Source organism: Podarcis liolepis (genome assembly GCF_965112155.1).
Source record: "Podarcis liolepis genome assembly, chromosome: 17".
Classification (NCBI taxonomy): Eukaryota; Metazoa; Chordata; class Lepidosauria; order Squamata; family Lacertidae; genus Podarcis; species Podarcis liolepis.
The window spans coordinates 3855742-3879761 of record NC_139571.1 but is presented as its reverse complement, the minus strand read 5'-3'; the positions used below and the strand labels follow the sequence as shown (position 1 = coordinate 3879761).

The 24020-nt window shown below is 46.5% G+C and overlaps 1 protein-coding gene across 10 annotated transcripts in view; it reads right to left on the bottom strand.

The window, feature by feature from the left end:
* Positions 1 to 24020, bottom strand: part of ATP2B3 (ATPase plasma membrane Ca2+ transporting 3) — a 134584-nt gene that overhangs the window by 39074 nt on the left and 71490 nt on the right. For 7 of the 10 annotated variants that reach the window (XM_083482779.1, XM_083482785.1, XM_083482783.1 and 4 more), the window contains 10 exons: positions 23350 to 23391; positions 19950 to 20114; positions 16864 to 17078; positions 15526 to 15768; positions 14053 to 14294; positions 12819 to 13053; positions 11854 to 12033; positions 9534 to 9621; positions 9188 to 9294; positions 1118 to 1309 (listed from right to left, as the gene is read on the bottom strand). In XM_083482779.1, coding sequence (XP_083338905.1) covers positions 1118 to 1309; positions 9188 to 9294; positions 9534 to 9621; positions 11854 to 12033; positions 12819 to 13053; positions 14053 to 14294; positions 15526 to 15768; positions 16864 to 17078; positions 19950 to 20114; positions 23350 to 23391 — 1709 coding nt within the window. The remainder of the gene's footprint in view (positions 1 to 1117; positions 1310 to 9187; positions 9295 to 9533; positions 9622 to 11853; positions 12034 to 12818; positions 13054 to 14052; positions 14295 to 15525; positions 15769 to 16863; positions 17079 to 19949; positions 20115 to 23349; positions 23392 to 24020) is intronic. The other 3 variants (XM_083482787.1, XM_083482786.1, XM_083482782.1) reach the window with 1 other exon arrangement.

Sequence of the window (24020 nt, the reverse complement as noted above, 5' to 3'; positions counted from 1 at the left end):
ATTTGTCTTGAAATAGGTAGTTCTGCCCTGAGGGTTTGGAGAACTGTTGGAAGTCAGAGTAGTCATTGGCTCAGGAAGTCCTTAGACTAGACTGGCCAATGATCTAAGTGAGCCTCATATGCTTGCATTTATTTTGGTTCAATCCACTTTGCAAAGGTTTGTTAGGGCATGGAAAGCAATGAACTGGACCGGTATTAAAACATCTACAGGATTAGTTCAATCCAGAGAGAATTTACAGATCAAATTTGGAGGTGTTTCTTCACGCTGTTCCTGTCTGCTAAAAACTCCCCTGTTAAGGGTGCTGGGGTTTTTTCTGTCTCTGAAATAGTCCTGATTCAAAACCACGAAGCAGTGGTTTTGTTTACCTTTATCCTTCAAGACAAATGGGCCTTACCTCACATATTATCTTTGGAGCCTGGTAAGCAACTACTCCTAAAGGACCAATTTACTCATCCCCAGAATTCTCCCCACTTTTTCAACATTCTGCTCAGAACATGGAGCTGGGCCTCAAACCTGCTTCCTGCCTGGTTCTCAAGTATGTTCTTATAGGAGAGCCTGACTTGATATTCTCCAAGAGCCATATATAATAGAGCAGCTGTATTCAGCATTTCTCTCATGTCAGATTAACCTCTCTGCTCCTCAAACATTCATTTTCCATGCACCTTTCCATGATTCTCCCCATATGGCTACTCTTTTCCAGAAAGACTATGAGATATACCTACAACTCCCAAATGTGTAATTTCCTAATTTTCGGGCAACATTAGTTATGTTCAGCAGGCATTTGCTTAGACGTGCAGTTGAGCAGGGATGGGAACAAACATACAAGGGACATACAAGCACCCCACCCCCAGTGCCCCAGGGCACACACGTCAGATCTCTATGCAGGTTGGTGAAGAGGGTTTACACACCTCAGAAATGGTCCCCACAATCAGGAAGTCTGATATGGCTGGCTCCTACTTGTGGGGAAGTTTCTAAGCACATCGCATCAAACACCCTCAGAAATCCTCTCCCGGGGCTGGCTGAGGGCAGGCTGAGGTCGGTGGGGCAAGTGTCCTCTTCCTCCTCATGGGCCAGCCTCCTCTACGCTTTGCCACTACTGCACAGCAATGAAGCCTACCTGTGTGATGCAGGCGCCAGTGAAGGCCACAATGACTGCCACCACATTGACTGTGAGCTGGAACTGCAGGAATTTGGATATGCTGTCATAAACGTTGCGCCCCCACATCACTGCCTTCACAATGCTGGAGAAGTTGTCGTCAGTCAAGATGATGTCAGAGGCCTCCTTTGCGACATCAGTGCCTGCTATGCCCTGGGAATGGCACAAAACGAAGGGTACTTTATGATAAGAATCCTCAACCATCTCTCTCCCTTGGGCCCAGTGGGTCAACTTTATAATAGCACTTTAGCAATTCAGAGAAGGACTTCTTCTGCAGGAGCTTGAATTTTTTTTTTTTTTATAAAATTTTTATTGGTTTTACAGATTTTTTAAACACAAACAAACACATAAAAAACCAACAAACACGTATAATTTCATAGCATTTTTTCATAAACTTCTTTTCCGGGACTCCCCCATACCCCCCCTTTCTGCATCCCAATGTCCAAAGTATTTTTTAGCAACTTCTAAATATACCTTTCCAACCTCCGTCATCTTAGTTATCTCTATAATCTGACCTTATATCACTGTATCCCTTTGTTCCTGAAAACCACAACACTCTAACATTCATCAAGTTTATAATAGTCCTTAAGATAACTTTTGAATTTTCTCCATTCTTCTTCCGTCTCTTTTCCTTGGTCACGGATTCTGCCTGTCATCTCGGCCAGTGTCATGTAGTCCATCACTTTCATCTGCCATTCTTCCAGAGTGGGTAGATCTTGTGTCTTCCAATACTTTGCGATGAGTATTCTTGCTGCTGTTGTGGCATACATAAAGAAAGTTCTATCCTTCTTTGACACCAATTGGCCGACAATGCCCAAGAGAAAGGCCTCTGGTTTTTTATAGAAAGTACTTTTAAGTACCTTTTTCATTTCATTATAGATCAATTCCCAGAAAGCCTTAATCTTTGGGCATGGCAGGAGCTTGAATTGATTCTGCCTTCATTGTCTCTTGTTGGAAAAGATGTAACCTGTTAAGTTTTTCTACCAACATCACAACCACAAATTTCATGCCTTTCTCCACCACTTCCTTTCCTCTTGGATGTCAAGATTTACCTTGCCAGAAAACTCTGAACACTTTCAAAACTTGACTGCTGGGAATATAATACATTATGGGTGGTAACCAGGCAGGTAAATTACAGTGGTATCTCAGGATGCGAACGGGATCTGTTCTGGAGCCCCGTTCGCATCCTGAACGGAATGTAAGACAAGACGGCACGTCTGCGCATGCGCGGGTCGCATTTCGCTTTTCCCACGCATGCGCGTGACATCATTTTGAGCGTCTGCGCATGCGCAAGCGGCGAAACTCGGAAGTAATGTGCTCCGTTACTTCCAGGTTGCTGTGGAACGCAACCCAAAAGCACTCAACCTGAAGCACATTCAACTCGAGTTATGACTGTAGTTGCATTTCCCCCAGGAAAATAAATGAGGCTTAAGATATGTCACACAACTAACTTCTTCAACTGATTTCAGTGGGATCTGTGTTCAACTAACTGGTTAGTCTGCATCCATCCCTGTGCAATTTGAAGCATGCAGTTTTATTTGCTTTACATAATTAATCGGATTGCGGAATTTGTGTTTCATCAGGTAGCTGCATTTTAATTGCATATTCAATGTTAAGTCTTCATTTACATTTATCACACATCTGCAGAACATATCCATAAACTGAATAATAATAATAATAATAATAATAATAATAATAATAATAATAATAATTTATTTGTACCCCACCTATCTGGCTGGGTTTCCCCAGCCACTCTGGGCGGCTTCCACAGAAACCAAAAAACACTAAAATATCATACATTAAAAGCTTCCCTGAATAGGGCTGCCTTAAGATGTCTTCTGAATGTCAGGTAGTTGTCCATCACCTTGACATCCGATGGGAGGGCATTCCACAGGGCGGGCGCCACCACCGAAAAGGCCCTCTGCCTGGTTCCCTGTAGCTTCGCTTCTCGCAATGAGGGAACCGCCAGAAGGCCCTCGGCGCTGGACCTCAGTGTCCGGGCAGAACGATGGGGGTGGAGACGCTCCTTCAGGTATACTGGGCCGAAGCCGTTTAGGGCTTTAAAGGTCAACACCAGCACTTTGAATTGTGCTCGGAAACGTACTGGGAGCCAATGTAGGTCTTTCAAGACCGGTGTTATGTGGTCTCAGCGGCCGCCCCCAGTCACCAGTCTAGCTGCCGCATTCTGGATTAGCTGTAGTTTCCGAGTCACCTTCAAAGGTAGCCCCACGTAGAGCGCATTGCAGTAGTCCAAGCGGGAGATAACTAGAGCATGCACCACTCTGGCCAGACAGTCCGCGGGCAGGTAGGGTCTCAGCCTGCGTACCAGGTGGAGTTGGTAGACAGCTGCCCTGGATACAGAATTGACCTGCGCCTCCATGAACAGCTGTGAGTCCAAAATGACTCCCAGGCTACGCACCTGGTCCTTCAGGGGCACAGTTACCCTATTCAGGACCAGGGAGTCCTCCACACCAGCCCGCCCCCTGTCCCCAAAAAACAGTACTTCTGTCTTGTCAGGATTCAACTTCAATCCATTAGCCGCCATCCATCCTCCAACCGCCTCCAGGGACTCACACAGGACCTTCACTGCCTTCACTGGTTCTGATTTGAAAGAAAGGTAGAGCTGGGTATCATCTGCATATTGATGGACACCCAGTCCAAAGCCCCTGATGATCTCTCCCAGCGGCTTCATATAGATGTTAAAAAGCATGGGGGAGAGGACGGAACCCTGAGGCACCCCACAAGTGAGGGCCCAAGGGTCTGAACACTCATCCCCCACCACCACTTTCTGAACACGGCCCAGGAGGAAGGAGCGAAACCACTGTATAACAGTGCCCCCAGCTCCCAACCCCTCTAGACGGTCCAGAAGGATGTTATGGTCGATTGTATCAAAGGCCGCTGAGAGATCCAGCAGAACTAGGAAACAACTCTCACCTTTGTCCCTAGCTTGCTGGAGATCATCAACCAGTGCGACCAAGGCAGTTTCAGTCCCATGATGAGGCCTGAACCCTGATTGGAAGGGATCCAAATGGTCCGCATCCTCCAGGCGTGCCTGGAGTTGTTCAGCAACCACACGCTCAATCACCTTGCCCAAGAATGGAAGATTTGAGACTGGGCGATAGTTGGCCATACTGGCCGGGTCTAAAGATGGTTTTTTAAGAAGCGGTTTAATGACCGCCTCTTTCAGCGGATCTGGGAATGTTCCCTCACAAAGGGAAGCATTCACCACCCCGCAGAGCCCATCGCCCAGCCCTTCCCGGCTTGCTTTTATTAGCCAGGATGGGCAAGGATCAAGGAGACAGGTGGTTGGTTTCACGCGTCCAAGCAGCCTGTCCACATCCTCGGGGGTAATGGATTGAAATTGATTCCATGCAACTTGACCAGACAGGGCTCTAGCACTCTCCCGCCCCAGCCCTGCTCCCACGGTGGTGTCTAGCTCCTTCCGAATATGAGTGATTTTATCTGCAAAAAACTTTGCAAAATCGTTGCAGGAGATCTTGGGGTCTTTACAAGGCCCCGGTGGCAAAGGTGGTTCCGTTAAATTGCGGACCACCTGAAAGAGTCTCCTGCTACTATTTTCTGCAGATGCAATAGAGGCGGTGAAGAAAGTCTTCTTCGCCGTCGCTATCGCCACTTGGTAGGCTCGATGTTGAGCTCTAACCTGTGTCCGGTCAGATTCGGAGTGAGTTTTCTGCCACCGACGCTCTAGCCGTCTCAGCGATTGTTTCATCGCCCTCAGCTCCGAGGAAAACCACGGGGCTGTCCGGGCTCCATGCAATCGGAGAGGGCGCTTCGGAGCCAGACAGTCGATAGCCCTGGTTAACTCCGCATTCCAGCGGGCCACCAGGGAATCAGCTGAAAGGCCATCAACATGGGATAAAGCATCCCCTACCACTCTCTGGAAACCATTTGGATCCATTAAGTGGCAGGGGCGGACCATCCGAATTGGTCCCACCTCCCTGCAGAGGGGAAGGGTCGCGGAGAAGTCCAGTTGCACCAGGAAGTGATCTGACCATGGCACTTCTTTGGTTTCACTTTTACTTAGTGTCAGATCACCCACGTCACTAGAGGTGAATACCAGGTCTAAGGCATGTCCATGACTATGAGTTGGGCCCAACTTATTCAGGGACAGCCCCATGGAGGCCATGCTTTCCACGAAGTCCCGAGCGGCCCCTTGTAAGGTCGTGTCGGCGTGGATGTTAAAATCCCCTAGGACAACCGAACTAGGTGTCTCCAGGAGAACATCCGCCACGAGCTGAAGCAGCTCGGGCAGGGAATCCTTGGTGCAGCGGGGAGGTCGGTACACCAAAAGGAATCCTGTACTGCCCCTATTGCCCAACTTCCAGAACATGCACTCAGAAAACTGGGTCTTCCCAGTAGGACGCCTGATGCAAACTAATGACTTCCTAAAGGATAACTGCTCACCTGGGGCTCTGGGTGGGCGACATTTGCCACATGGCATGGCTCTGGGTGGGGCTCTGGGTGGGGCTCTGGGTGGGCGACATTTGCCACATGGCATGGCTGCCATCTTCTTCAGCGGCCAAGGGGAGGGGTCGGTCACCTGGTGCCACCCCACCTCCGGCTGCGACAGTCTTTCAGATATGGGCAGGCAATGCCCAAAAGGCCAATCAGGGGGAGGGGCTTGGGGGTGCACCCAGCCCACTCCTAGCCTATTTAAAGGAGTGGCAAGGGGCAGGCTGGATTTCCCCAGCCACCCACCCTGTCTGTTAGGGCCTGATCAAGTGAGGAACAGGCGTGTGGTGTATGGACCTTGCTATGGTTTACTCACTTGCCATATTCAGGGCCAGGAAGGAATTTTCTCCTGGGCAAGCAAATTGGCCAGCTTGCAGGTTTTTGCCTGCCTCATAGCAACAGTAACAACTTTGGCGGATAAGGCATTGGGCTGGATCCTTAGTCACGGGAGTTCCCTGTTAGAGGGGTCCAGGAGGGGTGACTCTGTCCAGCAGTCCACAGGGGGCCCAATGGGCCAATACACTTTGCCCCATGGTGGCCTGTGTGGGGTCATGGCACCCAATCCATGTTGGGGGCAACTCCCCAACACAGGCTGACCCCCCCAGGTTCATAAACATGCCCAATGCCTGAGCCAAACCTACTCTTTCCTGTAATCAAAGTTGTGGCCCAATTCAACACAATACCAGTTTCCACTATGCGCCTGCGCTGGCAAAGAAATGTCTATGGAACATATTTTAACCTCTCCTTTCTCCTGCCAACCTAGAAGCCTGCCTAACCATCACTCTGACAGTAACCTCTCATTTCCCTCTACATCCCACATGTTTTGCTCATCTACATTATTCCCACAATACACTAGGCATGTGTATTATCTTAGTTTGATCGATTTTAAATTTAAAACAACATAAAAAACAAATGTTAAAATAAAGGGTGTGATGCACTGTACCTAATGGGATATATAAGAGAGCACTGCAATATTTTACCACCAAAGCATTCCAGAATGGTATTCATATTTTCCCCAAATTATCTGTCTTTAAAAAACCAACCTATGTTTGCTGTTTTGTTCTTCTATCTATGACTGGTGTGGGATAACCAGCCTCATATAATCAACATGCTTAAGTCTAATTAATGCCTGAAGGGGTTAATACCATAGAGTAAGCTGTCCTGCCAGGCTTAGCTATGTCCACTTCCCTTACCTTGGGAGGAAATAGGTAATCAGGCCTATTCTTCTTCTCCAGTCTACCTGAGAAGCTCAGGGTGTGAAGAGGTTTAAGCTGGTTGCTCCAGCTCAGACTGCACACCAAACCACTTATAGTTCCTATACCAATAATTTAGAAACTTATACTACTTTGTAACTAAGCCAAGTTTTACTGCCTGTGCAACTTTTTCTGAATGCTGTATGGATAAAGCACATGAATCTGATCATGGGGGACTTTATAAGTACACCATTTTTAACTTACCAAATGTGTGGTATTTTTCTATGCTAGGGGAAGAGGGAAACTTCGGAACTCACTTTAATAGGGCACATCTTAGGGTTTTACAGTTTATATTTCTACACTTTACTTTGTTGCATGTTTTGTGCATGCAAAATCTCTACAGTATTGGGGTTCTCTCATGAAAGAGTACTTGCCCCAAATTTGGATCAAGGAATTCTCATTTGTATATACTGATTTTTTGCTCACACTGACAAATGGAATACGAATGGAATGGAATTTAGTGAATTTTCAGAGAAATTGTTTGGCAGTTACAGAAGTTCTTCCAGGACAGGCTTCTTGTGATTCACTCATTGTGCAAATTTCTGGGATATGACAAAATATTTGGCAATTGTAAAGGTGAAATTGCTCACTGCACTGATAACCAACTTGTTATATAGAAATTATCCTCCGAAGGAGCAATGACTGAACATGTCCCACAAGATGTGGACTAGAAGCAGCCATTCCATCAGGTTGCAGCAGAAGGAGAGATGAGACTACAGGGCCACTCCATCAGCTCTGCTGGGAGACCAGCTCCATGTGGTTCCTCTCAACTGTTTCCACCTCAGCTGGTCATTATGAGAACTTTGCAACTTTAAGAACTGGTGCCTCAGTTTGCTTGTTGTCCTCTTCCCTCCTCTTCCCTTTTGCGTCCTGTCTTTTAGATTGAGGGCAGGGGCTGTCTTATCATTACTGAGTTTATGTAAGCTGCTTTGGGAGCCCTTTCAGCTGAAGAGCAGGGTAAAAAAAGCTTCAAATAAATAATTAAACAGTTGCCCCCAGCATTTTGCTTTTGCACTTGGGATTCACCTTTTTGTCAGTCTTTATTGAGACCAGTAGGCTCTGAGACATCTTCTGCAGCACAAAAATGCACATGGCTATCTAGTGAGATTTCTTTGATATATTTTTGGATTGGATACTTGGGTAGCCTGATGCCATATTTCAGGTCCTGTAAAGTGAATTCAGCATCAGAGTTTAAAATTTCGTAAACTAATATTGTACCTTTATTCTGAATGTTTGCTGTTTTCAGGATCATACATATTTATGGAGCAGGTTCCTGGACCACAAAGTTTAAATAAAAGTTGCATCAATTGAATGCAAATATAGGGAGTGCACATTTTTGTTGCAACTCCAGAAACAAAAGGACATTAGCTTCACGATTAATGTCATTGCACTGTTATACATACAGGATTCACAAACACAGGTTTTTGTAGAAATTCTTAGATCCTGAGATATTTCCATATTGGAGAGAGAATATGTATAACTGGGACTATTCCTTTTTACTAGTTTAAAAATCACAGGAGTTTCAATGTGCAAGATAGATTTGTGCTTTGCAGTCAGTGCTGCTGGCCCTTCAAGCAGAGCTGTTACCACTGATCCAAATCTTACTCAGTTCTTGTACAATCTGATGGAGTCCATTTCATTGGCTTTCAAACCACTCCTATACATGTCAGAAGGAAGAGATTGAATTCAATAGCCTGTGCTGTATGATAAATTTAAAGATTAACAAGGTTAAAATTAGGGATGTGCTGAATTTTCATGTTTGAACATTTTTGATGTAAAAATAGTGCTTTTAAGGGCTAGAATAACCACCAGCCTGAATCCTCAAACTCTATTTTCACTCTTGTTTGAGGTCTGTTCACTTTTCAATTAACTGTTTGTTCTGCACCATTATTTGCTTATTTTCAATAGTAGGGGTTGTGTTCAATGAACTTTTACTCTAACTAACTAACTAACTAACTGACTAACTAACTAACTAACTAACTAACTAACTAACTAACTAACTAAAAACTATTGATTTCACCAGATCTACTCTGAAGAAAGGTTAGCTGGATACAGCACAAGGGCTTCTTCTTGGCTATGAGATTCCAGCTAATAGGAGATCAAAGAACTAGAATGACAGTGACAAAACATCAACATGTAGCCAATGGGATCTGGCTATGTGATGCCAATTCAGAGCGAGGGCAGGCAAACTGTCCTCACTCTACGTGGGCAAGCATTTCCCTCCCTGTCTGCAGACCCCACAGACAAAGGATATGTGAAGGAAATGTCCCTGTGGACACAGGGAACTCAGTTCAGCATCTCTTACCATGGCAAAACCCACATCGGCCTTCTTGAGTGCTGGTCCATCATTCGTCCCATCACCAGTGACAGCAACCACCTGGCGCTGGTCCCCAATAGTGCTGTCGATTATGCCTTCAAGGGCAAGAATGTGGGTTAGCTAGTAGTGAGTGAGCTACACATCCAAATAAATACCAGTGACTTTACAGAGAAGTTTGCATCCATATATGGGTAAGACTTAGATAACCTGATCTGCATATTTGGAGTTCACTGGCTGAAAATGACAACCAAACCCCATGAAAGTCCTGACTCCCACCACCCCATGTTGTTCTTCCCTGCACTGACTAAGGGCAAAGAGACTGGCAATCTCTTACCTTTCACCAAGGTGTGTTTGTCGGTGGGTGACGATCGAGCCAGAACCCTCAGTTTTGGCCAGATTTTATCAAGGCGTTCTTGTTCTATCTGCAGGGCAGAGAGGCAGAGACAAGTAAGATATGCCTACCAGATTTTTTTCAATGAATCTGGGGACACTTTTTTTTTGGAAGCTGAGTAGCAACAGGTACTGGGGATGGTGAGGCAAAAGACCCTGGGCCCAAGCACACATGCATATTGTATAAAGGTGCAAAGCCCTTCTTTCGCACCCTGTAAAACATAAATGTGCAGTTTTTAAAAAACTGGGCGACGGCGTGCTGCCTGCCAGTGACTCCCAAGCCTTCCCTGATCTCTTGCCCCCCTTCTCCCTTTGTTTTGACAGGTCATGGGAGGCTTGGGAGTGGCGGGTGGCTGGCCGTTGCCCAGTTTTTTAAAAACTCTGCGCATTTATGTTTCGCAGGATGCAAAAGAAGGGCTTTGCACCTTGCCTGGCACAGAAACCATGTGCCTTGCTGGACAACGGCCAGCAGCCTGCAACTTCCTCCAAAGGGGGAAGGGGGCAGGAGATCTGTACCGCTGGACATCCCCGGTTCACCTTTGGCAGTGGTGATGGCAGCAGGCAGCTCCTGAAGCCAGCTAGAGCCAAGTGCGCTACCAGACTGGCTCTGGGCTGCTGAGGCTGCCGCTGCCATGTTTCCCGGGGACAGATTTGCAACTCTAGGGACATTCCGGGATGGAATTTGTCCAGGGACAGATTTGCAAATCCGAGGGCTGTCCCCGGGAACCAGGGACGTCTGGTAACCCTAAAGTAAGAACTACTCACTAATAAAGCGAAATGAGCTGCCTTCTATTGAGTCCATAGAGTTTGGTATTGATTGGACCAACTGGCAGTGACCCTCCAGGGTTTCAGACAGGGTCTTCCCAGTCCTACCTGGAGTCGCTAAAGATTGAACCCAGAACCCTTTTCATGTAAAGCACGTGCTCTGCTCCTGAGACCCTGGACCTTCCCAGACACGGAGCACACTTGTTGCAGACTGAGGCAGAAATAAGGCCGTAGACTGGGCTGCATATTTCATTCATTAATAGAAGGATCTATACCCCACCCTTAAGTATGACCTATCAGGGCAGCTAATAATATAACAAAACAATGTAAAAGTCTGTCGATTTTGGAAGAAGAATTCAATTCTTTTAAATGTTCCTCCCTGCGGGAAAAGTAGGCTGCAGAGCTGGGAAAACTTCCCTGTGGTTTGTTCAAAACTGAAAAACGGAATGCAAAAGCTTCTGACTTCCTCTTCTGGTGTGCAAAAAAGGAGGAGAGAAAAAGGAACACAGGAAGCTGCCTCACTAAGTCTGACCATTGGTTTAGCTCAGTGCTGTCTGCACCAGGGAATAGAAGCCTCAGGTCTGGAGCCCACCAAACCTCTGTACCTGACCCTCAAGAATCTCTCCAGGCCACATCCTTCACCAGCCCTCACTGAGTGTTTTTGCCTGGCTGCAATTTGTCCTTGAACTCTGACAATGCTACTTGCTTGCCTGGCTAGAGGATGGTGAAGGGTGTGTGACCATGAAGAAACTAGCCTGCTGTGCAAAAGTAAAAGTCACAGTTAATACTTGCCCGACTTTTGCCTCTGGCCCTGCCCACCATTGGCATGTGGCCCTCATAAGGTTGACCAGGAGAGAATGTGAAAAAGGTCCTAGGGATCTTAGTGAACCACAAGCTTAACATGAGTCAACAGCAGCAAAGAAGAAGAGGAGGAGGAGGAGGAGGAGGAGGAAGAAGAAGAAGAAGAAGAAGAAGAAGAAGAAGAAGAAGAAGAAGAAGAAGAAGAAGAAGAAGAAGAAGAAGAAGTAGTAGTGCTATTTTAGGCGGCATCAACAGAAGTCTAGTGACCAGATCAAGGGGAATAATAGCACGATTGTATTCTGCCTTGGTCAGACTACACCTGGAATATTTTATTGCGTGTTTTAAAGTTATGTTTTATTATCACATTTTTGTATTGTATTGCATTGGATTGTTATAAGGTGTACATTCTTTGTTTCTTCAGCTTGTAAACCGCCTGGTTTTGGCTATTGTAAGATAGAAAGATGGTATACAAAGTAAAAGTGATGATGATGGAATACTGTGTCCAATTCTGGCCACCACAATTTAGGAAGGATGTTTACAAGCTGGAACATGTGCAGAGGAGGGCAACCAAGATGATGAACGGTCTAGAAATGAAGGCTCAAATCTGCTGTCACTTTGCACTGCTGTTGATAATCATAGAATCCTGGAATTTTAGGAGCAGCACCATTCCAGGCACTTAAAATAATTTATTCAGTCACCTCTCCCTTTTCATTGCGGATCCGCCGGTTGAACTCCTTTCCTTCTATGCACAAGAAGTCCTCCCCTGGCTGGATGATGCCACACTTGGCGGCAATGGCCCGGGCTGTGTTTATGTTGTCTCCTGTCACCATGCGAACTGTGATGCCGGCACGTTGGCATTTGCGAATGGCATCTGGCACCTGCAAAGGAGGCACAGGGCTCACGTTGATTTTCTGCAATTCAACATGTTTGCTGAGCGATCACTTGCCCCCATATTGAAACTGCTAGCTGGTTTTGTTGTAATATACAGTTATTGATTCCCTCACATGCATGAAAGGGTTAACCTGAGCCCTGAGCTCAAGTTACCAGAGAGGATCAGTCTCTCCCCAATCCCCTTCTGGGTCTTTTCTCTTGGTGCTTCCTGGAACAAACAAGAAGCCATGTAAAGCTGACTTCTATATATTACTCAAATGAAGGAAATGGGCACAAATTTTCTTACATTTGCAAGTTATTCTACTAATTTTGCTAATGATGGGAATTCCTTCTCCAACTACTGGAAATCAGTTAGCCATTTCTCTGGCTTCTAAAATTTCAGTAGGCATTGCTAGTTATGCCTTTGCTGCCATGAGAGCTAGAAACATGATGCCCATTTTGCCTAAAATTATAAAAGCAGAAATTCTTAGGACGCTGAATTCTGCAACAAATTCTGGGTTGTTGTTGTTGTTGTGCCATTCAGCAGAATTGCAGCATTCATGGAGCATTAGCAAAGTTCTCCCTGGGTCCAAGTCCAACATACTATCCACTGTATCATGCAGGTGGTTGAAATCCATATTTTTGTCATTGTTATTAGCAGGGGTCCTGTCTGTCTGAGATCTTAGAACTGGAATCAATTCTCCTCACCCAGAAAACACCCAGGATGGGCTGTGAGTCCCAAAGGACAGACAGGGATTTGTTCATAGAAAAGGCACCCTAGTTTAGCTGTTACCTCAGGCCGCACGGGATCCTCAATTCCCACCACAGCAATGCACGTCAAGTCTATTACAATATCGTTCTCACTGTCCCATTCGGGCTCCTTCCCTGCTGGGAAATCGCGGTAGGCTATGCAGATAGTCCTCAGTCCATCACATGCCATGGGCTCTATCACCTTCTTCACCATTTCATCTCGGTCACGGGGCCGGAAGGTGCGCAACTCCCCATTACTGTTGAGAATGTTTGTGCACCTGGAAAAGGGGTAAAGAGGAACAGTTTACAGAGGATTATTTTCTCTTGAATATGCAGCTTTGCCACACATGATATGCAGCAGCTTGGTCCTCCAGGCTCCTTATTACTTGCGCCTGAAGGGGTGCCTCAGGGTTCTGTTCTAGGCCTGTTGTTGTTCAACATCTTAATACACAACTTGGATAGGGGAATTGAGGTGATGCTCCTCAAATTTGCAGATGACCTCCAACTGGGGGCGGGATAGCTAATGCCACCAAAGACAGCATTGGGATTCAAAACAACCTTAACAGACTGGAGAACTGGACCAAAACTAACAATATCAATTGCAATATAGGGCCAAATGTAAGGTTTTACACTTAGGCAGGAATAAGCAGCTGCACAAATCTAAGATGGGGAACACTTCCAGTGTGATTACTTTTGTTGGCATCCATCTGTTGCAATAGACAATGGAGTGCACCTCCAGGGGTGAGTCAAGATGCTGGAGAATCATAGCACCTGCTGTGGCTGCAGAGACCAGGCTCTGACTTCTGGACATTCTCAATGGTCTCACTGCCTTCTGAAGTAAGGCAACCTTCTCAGTACAGTACTGACATCCAGTAGTCCAAAAGTGCCCTGAAATTTCCTTTCCCCCATGTGAAGACCTTTTTATGTGCCTTACTTCTTAAAATATAATTTGAAACTGTTTGAACTTACTGAGTTTTTTGTGTCCCCTAACATCACCGCCATTAGTGATGTATACTTCTCTGCGGCTTTCTTGTTTTAGTAAAATTTGCTCTTTTCATTGGTTTTAAATTGTGAGCAACATTGAAAGCATTTTTGGAGTTGAAGAGCAGGGCAGAGATGCTGCCAAAGGACTGCATGATACTGTACATACATTATCGTGTATTCTCAAGTGTTGTTGTTATGCTGGTGCAAATTTCAGAGCACTCAGCTAATTCCGGGGCAGTAGCAACAACTTGTGTGGGCATCATTTAAACTCATACAAGGGAGCACAGACTCACTTTTTAAGGACGATTTCAGAAGCGCCTTTGCTGAAGAGGCGGTAGCCGCCATCAGGCATGCAGATGACGGTGCTCATGGATTTGCGGACAGAATTAAAGGTGTAAACCTTGTAGAGCTTCTCCTCAGGGATCTGTTCACGCACAGGCTGGTAGTCACGCCGCAGGTCAAGCACAAAGCCCAGCAGTGAACACTCCGTCTTGTTGCCGACCTGGCGTGGCAAGCCCCCCTCTTTCTCTGGAGGCTGGAGGAAGCAGAGAATAAGAAAGGAGAGCCTCATTCTTCAGTTCTCCAAACCTCATCCGTTTCCTCCGCCAATGGGCTGAACTAAAAGTTTTGGGATCCCACAACCGCAGCCCTGCAACAGGCCTTGAATTTGGAGGAATATCTACACATACATTTATACTGTGGCTTCCTCTCCACATGGATTTCTGGGAACTGTAGTGGATTACAACTTTCTGATCAAAAGTTCTTAGTGTCCTCAAACTACAATTCCCAGGGTTACTTGGGGAGCACAACAACAGAAATACAGCTGTGTAACCAACGTAAGTATGCAGAATGCAGCTGAGGAGAGTTGAATCCTCCCCAAATCCTCTGTCTATCTTCCTGCAGGCTCGCTTCCTTATTTTATTTATGTTTATGATTATCATTGCATTTATTCATTGCTTACTACATAAAATATCTCAAAGTTACTTACAATTAGGAAAGCGTGTGTAATACAAAAGCAAAAACACATCAGAAAGTTAAAAGAGCATTATTGTTCATCCTGCAATAACATAAAAAGGAAAAATCCTATGCCAATCTACTAGACACTTTTTATTCTAACTGGGGGAAAAGTGTCTGGGAAGCAGATTGCAAGGAGGTAAACGCAAGGAATCAGGAGGGTTCAGATCCAATCTCACTCATATGCCATAAAGGTAAAGGGACCCCTGACTGCTGACTCTGGGGTTGCGGCGCTCATCTCGCTTTATTGGCTGAGGGAGCCGGCGTACAGCTTCCAGGTCATGTGGCCAGCATGACTAAGCCGCTTCTGGTGAACCAGAGCAGCGCATGGAAACGCCGTTTACCTTCCCACCGGAGCAGTACCTATTTATCTACTTGCACTTTTTGTGCTTTCGAACTGCTAGGTGGGCAGGAGCAGGGACCGAGCAACGGGAGCTCACCCCGTCGCGGGGATTCGAACCGCCAACCTTCTGATCGGCAAGTCCTAGGCTCTGTGGTTTAACCCACAGCGCCACCCACATCCTCATATGCCATACCAGCTCTTAAAACTGATATTTCTCCCTTGCTTTATAAATGACGGGGGCAAAATAACATTTACAGTGGACCACGAGAATATGCCAGAGTCTTCCACAACATTTATGAGTTCCATCCTTCTGAGCTGCCCTAACATTCAAATGGCACCCAAAGTTGGAATTGCAGCATTGGCCTATCTAGCCTGAGGATGCAGTGGGGCATCCCTGGCCCCCACTCACTAGTATCTTGGTGGTGTAGGCACTGTTGATGGCGATGGCGTGCACAAGCAGATCCAGATTCTTGGGTGTAAGGTTGCTGGGGTCAGGGGTCTCCTTGTAGTAAGTGTCACCCATGTAGGACTGCACAACGGTCATGCGATTGGTGGTCAAGGTGCCTGTCTTGTCAGAGCAGATGGCGGTGGCATTGCCCATGGTCTCACAGGCATCCAGGTGTCGAACCAGATTATTGTCCTTCATCATTTTCTGCAGTCAAAGAATGAGATCAGGAGTTTAGCTGTACCCTAGTGTCTTCCTCTAAGGTGCTGAGGGGTGTGTGTTGAACCAGGACCTCCCACAGTCAGCTACCATCTAGGCTGTCAGCTGACCCCACAGAAGACCCCACAGTCAGCTGACATCCCAAAATATGCTGAGGCACCAGCCATTCCTTCTAAGCATGTCAAGTCATCTGAAAAATGCTTCCCATCAGCCAGCAATGAAGACTCTCTCTTGCTTTGCCTAACATCATACTAGCCCCGAACCACCTCCCTTTACATCATATATCTAATGCAGTATTTGATCTCCAGCCTCTTCTGCTTCTGTGTCACGGTTCAGCTGACACAGACCTTGAGCCTGATGAGGACCAAGGGGAGCAGGACCCTCCAACGATCTTCATACTACCAATGACTCCAACAAACCAACACATCTGGACATATTTGCCCCAGGACTGGAGACACCTTACACCAGTTGCCATTCTGCCCCTTATTTCTCACTCTAGGGTCAAGGAGCAATGGAGACAGAGAGCTGGGCAGGAACTTCAGAATTGCTGCTGAAATGCTTGCACATGAGGCTATCCAGGGGATGGGGAAGTGCAGGGAGACAACTGCTTGGACCAGGGCTTGGTGGGCCTCCAGCTTCCAGTTTGAGCTGCTGCATTGCTGAAGCAACAAGACCCATCTAAGCTGCAGCCTTTCTGACCTGGGGAAATGGACACTCCTATTTTCCTGACCTGTAGCTTGTTCATGACTATGCCTCCTGTCTAGCATGTCTACGGCCTTATCAAGGTCAGGCCCGGATTCTTTGGTACCTTCTGTAAGCTAGGCCCCAGGCCTGGCACTCTTCTTGACTGAATCTAACAGATATTGTACTGAGGGCAGAGCAGAAACAAAACACAGAAGGATCTAAACCACCATGCATCTAACTCCCATGGAAGTCTATCAAATCAATGCTATACCTTAATTTGTAAGAGATGACTATCAGAAGGCACTACTTTTGCCAACCTGGTATTTTAGAGACAGTCTCTCACATGGGAAGGATACCAACCCTGTGATGTATGCCAGACACAGAAAATTTGATTCTTACCTTCACAGAATAGGCTAAGGAGATCGTGACGGCCAGTGGGAGGCCTTCAGGGACGGCCACGACCAGGACAGTGACACCAATAATGAAGAACTTGACAAAGTATTGCACATAGACAGGGGTGCACTCAGCCAGCCATGCCTTCCCATCGATTACAAATGTCTCAATAACAAAATACAGAACCAGGATGATGACAGTGATGGCTGACATCACCAGCCCTGGCAGGAGTAAGAGAAAGAAAGAGAAACGAACAATCAGGTGTGACAATTAGACCTACGCCTGAGTACCTGTGATAACCCACCCAGCCCAAGTTCCACACTTTAAGAATATTCTGGCTCTAAAGCCAGAACACGAGGAATTGAAACTAAGGCTGTGTACACACAACATTATATTCAATGCTCACTGAGATCTCTTTTTTCCTATCTAGTCTACACACATTCAGGACATATTGCACATTTTATGCTCCTGAAAATAGCTTTTCACAGCAGCGGCATAGCGTGGGTTGTCAGCACCCGGGGCAAGGCAAGTAATTTGCGCCCCCTAACCTGGGGCAAGGCAAGTAATTTGCGCCCCCTAACCCGGGGCAAGGCAAGTAATTTGCGCCCCCTAACCCCTAACCTGCCGCCGCCGCCAGCTTCTTCTTGCTGCTGCATGGGCTGGGCTGGTGTGGTTCTCTCCCGCGCTCAGCGCTGCGCTGGGCGGCCGCTGCACTGTCCCTCCCCCAGATAGTCCCTCGCTCTCTCTCCACACCGCACGCCTGGCACCCACCCCCTCCACAGTGGGCGGTGACCCAGCGGCTCAGATAGGATTCGCACAGCCAGCAATACAGTGAGAGAGATTGAGTGAGCCAGGTAGGGGCAGAGAGCTGTGAGTGCGAGCGCGCCCCCCCCCCCGATGTTGCACCCGGTGCGGCCGGCCCCCCCTGCACCCCCACGCTACGCCACTGTTTCCCAGTTCCAAAAATAAAGGCTCAATGCAAATTGATTTTGCAATACACCTCACCCCTCCCATGTCCATTTGAAAATGGACGGAGTCAGTCCCAGTAATGAGGGTGTATCCACACCTGCCTAACAATGTTGTGGGCCTAACAAGGTCACAATTACCAATTCTTCATTCACCTGGGGCATGTGCAGGATGGAAAAGGTGTGGGTAACCTAACTGAGGGATTTCAAGCACATTGTCAAGGAATCCCACCTACCCTTGCGGGCAGCAGGGTCATTCTAGAATTTATGTTGAGGATTAGCATGAATGATTCCATATTCAAAAAAACCACATTTTTGCACTACAGATAGGAAGTGTGTCCACATCCTAAGTCTCCTTTGCAAGGCCCCTTTGCACATTACTCATTCAGTCCCCAAAGCCACGTCAGTTTTTTCTGCTAAGACAAGGGTTGATAGGAGCAGGCTATCTAGAAAGGCAAAGGAATTAAAATGTTCAGAAACTTGCAGGGTGATGGGGTGGAAGAGAAAGAGGATCAACGGGTAACCTCTTTTATATTGTTTCATATCTAAGTTGAGCAGTGAGAAATTGGGGGCAGCCTTCACAGGTCACAGATATTTTTGGAGAACTGAGCACTGGAGACTTGTTATTTACAAATATGCAAATTGATTTATGGAGGTGCCAGAGGAAGCAAACAGGTGATCAGTGCTGCCTCGCTGCAACAACTGAGTTTTTAACCACTTTTTTGCTACCCAAATTCAAACTACCGTATTTTTCGCTGTATAACATGCACCCGACCATAACACGCACATAGTTTTTAGAGGAGGAAAATCCGTAGGCATGCCACCCGTAGGCATTCCCTCCGTAACACACATAGACATTTACCCTTACTTTTTAGGAGGAAAAAAGTGAGTGTTATGGTGCAAAAAATACGGTAAACACTATTCAGTTCTCTTTGTTCACAAAGTTCTTTTGACCTTCCTCAGATCGGAAAAACCTGATTTCCCACCTTCACCTTAGCGAGTTAGGTGTGATTTCCATTCTAGACAATTGAAGCAGCCAAGTGCCCATTGTCTCCTCTCAATGACCAGACCAGGCAGATCTACTATGAAACTAATGAAGCTTAAGCTTCAGGGTCCCTAATCTCTGAGGGGCCCCAGAAGTGACTTTAGTACACATTGCTTTAGTGCACATCTAGTACAACTCAAATTTGCTAATTTTTTGTTGTATACACAGTATTTCCAAAATCCCAAGTTTGAGTCTGCAGCACAGATGTTGTAAAGGTGGAGGATTGCGTTAAGTTGGCTGCTAATTCTTTCCCCTTTTAAACACAGGTCAAGACCACTGAGATGAATAACAATGAGTTCATGAAAGTACTTAAGCGGATACCAAAAATTGCACTCACAGAAGATTTGTGGAGATCTGCCATGGAACAACCCCATTGAAGAAGATAGCAGTGGTTACCCGGACCTTGTTGCTGGTTGTGAAGGTCCCCCCCAATAGTTCAAGCTTCAGGGCCCCCAAAATGTAGGTCCACCACTGGACCAGACCACGCAAGGCTTAAGGAGAGACCCATTTCTCCGCAGAGCAAAGTGGGGACTGGGTCACACAACATTACTAATTGGAAGAGTTCTCCAAAATGGGGCAGGCCAATGATGCATTGGGCACCACCACCTCCAGTCCGTATGGGAAAAGGCTGCGTGTCAAATTCAGCTTCCTGAGAATCTCTGTTTCTAGTCCTTGTCATGGTTATGACGATATGCCTCAAAGTGGTCAATGCCTGCTGAAACCTCAGAAGACAGAGGAGAGGCTGAATATGGTTTTCATTGCTTCTGGCTGGGGCTCCAATAACCAAGACATTTCATTTCATTGTCCCTCCCAAACATTGATAAAACCTGAAGGAATGATCAAAAGTGTAAAAAGAGAGAAATAAATTGTTCAAAATAAAAGGAAATAAATTCATGCAGAACTTGCTTTTCTTCTTCTTTTTTGGGGGGCGGGAAGGAGAAGAGGAATTCATTTCTTTTTGTCATGCAGAGCACAAAGTCCTAGCTGCATCTTGTTTCCCATCCCATAAGAAAGGCCACCCTCCTGCTATTTCTCAGCATGGGTCGCTCTGCTTGGTCCTGTGAGACGGCATCCCAACATACCTGCTTTCCCGATCTGCACAGCCAGTTTGGTGAGCTTCCCTTGCAGGACAGATTTCTCTTTTTTGGGCACACTGGCTTTCTTCTTCTCTCGCTCTTCCATCTCACCACCTTCTGCACTTTTCAGGGGTTGCATCTCCATGGCAACTGCCCCATCCTGCTTTTTGGCTACAGAGAGGGGGGGGGGAGCAAAACACTGGTTCACCCATAAGGGAAGAATATCTGTCCCACCCTACTGTCATATTAATCCTACAGCTAGGATTGACACAAAACAAAACAAAAACAAACAAACAAAAAAGCCATCCTGCTCTTGTGCTGTTAAACAGCGTCCTGAGTCACTAGAAATAAGATACTGAAGCAGGAGCTGGGCAGCCATCTGTCAGGGGTGCTGCCATTGCAAGATTCATGCATGGAGCAGAGGGTTGGATAAGATGATACAGGAAGCTGCCTTCTACCCTTGGTCCATGTAGCTCAATATTGTCTACACTGGCTGGCAGCAGCTCTCCAGGATTTCAGGCAGAAGTCTCTCTCAGCCCTACCTGGAGATGCCAGTGGGGACTGAACCTGGGACCTTCTTGCATGCTCTATCACTGAGCTACAGCCCTTCCCTTAGGGTCCTCTAATGACTTCCAAGGCCCTTTCCAACTCTAAATTCTATGGCAGATGAGGTTTTCCACATATAAAGGTAAAGGTAAAGGGACCCCTGACTGTTAGGTCCCGTCATGGCTGACTCTGGGGTTGCAGCGCTCATCTCGCTTTATTGGCCAAGGGAGCTGGCGTACAGCTTCTGGGTCATGTGGCCAGCAGGACTAAGCCGCTTCTGGCGGACCAGAGCAGCGCACGGAAATGCCATTTACCTTCCCGCCAGAGCGGTATCTGTTAATCTACTTGCACTTTGACATGCTTTCAAACTGCTAGGTGGGCAGGAGCAGGGACCGAGCAACGGGAGCTCACCCTGTCGCGGGGATTCAAAACACTGACCTTCTGATTGGCAAATCCTAGGCTCTGTGGTTTAACCCACAGCGCCACCCATGTCCGTTTCCACATATATCTCCCCCCTAAAAACCCCACCAGCTGAATTTCTGTGTCACAAGGGTCTGGGTCACAGAAAAAGTGGCAGCCCCATCCCCTGACTGCTCTAGTGGGGCTCCATTCCCTGCAGCACATCTGGTGCCATCAGGGATGGGGAAGCTTTCCCCTTCTGGGGGCCGCATCCTGCTGATGATCGGGGCCAAAGACAAAAGCCCATGGGGCAACAGGTGTGACTTTGTACAATTTGCCACTTTCCAGCAATAACCACCCCGGAGTCCCCACCTCTCTCTCATACCCCCCCCCAAGCAAGCAAGAGGCAAGCAAGAGTTCATGGACACATTCAAGCAGCCAATGCACTTGAGGAGGGGGTGCAGTAGCGAGGAGTGTGGCCTGGGGGGAGTCCTGTTGAGGGCCAGACACAGAGGAGTGGAAAGCTAGATTTGACCCCTGGCTTGATGTTCCATTCCCCTGTTCCAGATGCTTCCTTGGGGGAAATAGGAATTTGCCTCCTCCTAGGGTAAGGTCGAGTGAAGAGCTGGTTTCTTAGAGGACCAGTTTCAGATCTGTCTAGCACACACAGGCATCCACACTGTCTCTTGTTGCCTCTTTCACATTTTCTCTCAACCCACAATACACCCCAGCTGTCCAAAAATATATACAGCCACTCTAGTGCAGTCTTATCGCAGGAATATCTCCCATTTAGAGACAGTGGAACTAAATATAGTTTAATTGTCATAGCCTCTCCCAGTGAACTCTGGGAATTGTGGTTCCCTGAATGAGATCTTTTAGACAAAAATCTCAGCACCTTTACACAAAACTACAATTCCTGGAGTCCTTTATAGGAAAGTCCTTCTAGTGCACAATTCAGGTGAACAATTCTTTACATGGTAGGTCCAAAAAAGCTTGTGTTCAGTTGGACAGCACTTTCTAATACTTACATACATGGCTATTGAACCAAGAGAAACACAGGCGTGCATGTGTGTGCACACATGTACACCACTCCTATCCCTTGTGATTCTAAATACCCAACACTGTCTGACATGCCAACATGTATTTTGATAACACTCTCCCACTAGCCTTTGTACAAGATGCTTATTTCCTGTGAACCATAGGAGTGTCAGGTCCAATACTGGAGTTCCAAAATCTCTGAGTTTATATTCCAGCTCCATAACTGACAAATACCGTATTTTTCGCTCTATAACACACACCCGAGCATAACACACACGTAGTTTTTAGAGGAGGAAAATCTGTAGGCATGCCACCCGTAGGCATTCCCTCCATAACACACACAGACATTTCCCCTTACTTTTTAGGAGGAAAAAAGTGAGTGTTATGGTGCAAAAAATACAGTATATGCAGTCTCTGCACTTTGGTACACCCCTGTCTGTAAACAGGGGATATTTTTATTCTTTTGTAACAACTACAGGAACTTTTCTGGTTGTGTTGGCTCTGCTTATTCTGAGCAGCACGTGGCAGGCCAAGGACTCTCTTAGTGTGACCAGAGGCAGAAGGAGATCAACCCTCTTGCTTTCATAATTGCACAGAAGGAAGAATGTGGAGAGGTGCAGCTTGGCGTGCAAAGGTTGGAAAAATTGTACCCGCTTGCCAACTGACCAGGATAAATACAGCTTGGCTACCTTTTATGATTTTTAGGTCAGTTGCCAGAAAAACAAGGGGCAAAATCACTCTACCCCTCAGTCCTCATTCACATGTGTGTGTTTTAAGCTGTACAGCTAGGTGAATACAAATATTTTGTGTTGGTGCTACCAAGGGTTACCATCTGAAGACCTCCAAAATCAGGAACTCACTGTGAATTTTTAAGAAAATAATGTATTACATGTGTCAGAACATTTTAACAGCACTTCATTTGAATATACCACCCTTGTAATGTACAAAATTGAAGTTGTTTTGTGCAGTTATGGTGCATGTCACAAATCAATGAGGTTTCTTGTTTGCCTTGAAATGAGAAAGTCTCAACTGCTAGACTTGTTCAGAATGTATGGGCTCTGCCCACAACTTACCCAAACCTCACTGGGCTCTGCTCCTGTCTCCATTGCAGGCTGGCTCTGGGCTTTGCTCCCCAAGTTAGCAAGCTTATTACCCAGCTCCACCTCTCATGTATTTCAAGAGATAACAACCCTAACAGGAGCTCTGCATGCTTTTGCCTTTGGTCACACAAGGTCTTGCTTTGCTTTGTTTAAACATGTCAGTTTTCTGAATGCAAATTACATATAGGGCTAGGAAATCTAGAATCAGTCTGTTAAAGCCTGGTGATGACTAACTGTTTCCACTATGGATACTACTCCAGCTAAATGTAGAACTACAGGGGAGGCATTCAAAATGTGTTGGGGGAGTGTCCCGGGATTTTTACCTTTGTTCTGATTATTCTCCACTGCCCCATCCTGCTGCTTTCCTACAACAGAAGAAGGGAACGCAAACACAGGACGCTTGAGAACAGACAACACGGCACCAGCACAGAACACACAGTATGGAGACAGCATGGGCATTGACAAACAAGACATTCCACCCCATCCCACTTTGCCCCATGGAAGAAGCTGGCTAGGTGACTTTACAAGGACATATGGACAGGCAGAGCATCTATTGAGAAAGAAAACGGACTTAATCTGGAGGGCTCCATTTCTGAGTCAGTTAGCAGATTTCCTGCTCCACCCACTACAAAACCACACACATAGCCCAGGCTGGGTGTGATCAAGAAGGATATCTTATTGGTTGTAGAAGTGCAGAGGGTGGGAGCTGGTTAAGGCAGGTTACTGTTAGTGCACAGTGCTCAAGGTGAGAGAGAAAAGGAAGTGGGACAGTTTAGTGTCTGGTTAGGCTGGACTTGAACTGCATCCATTGAAAAGAAATGGGATAGCTTTAGATCCCTCTGAAAAAGAGGGGGTAGCAACTGACTCTGTCTCAACCCATAGCAAGCCCTGGATGTACATGCAGAATACATGGATATAATGAAGTGTGCATTAATACAGCAACAGATATGCATATGTTTATTGGTTATTTAAAGTGAAATGCACTGAAAAACAG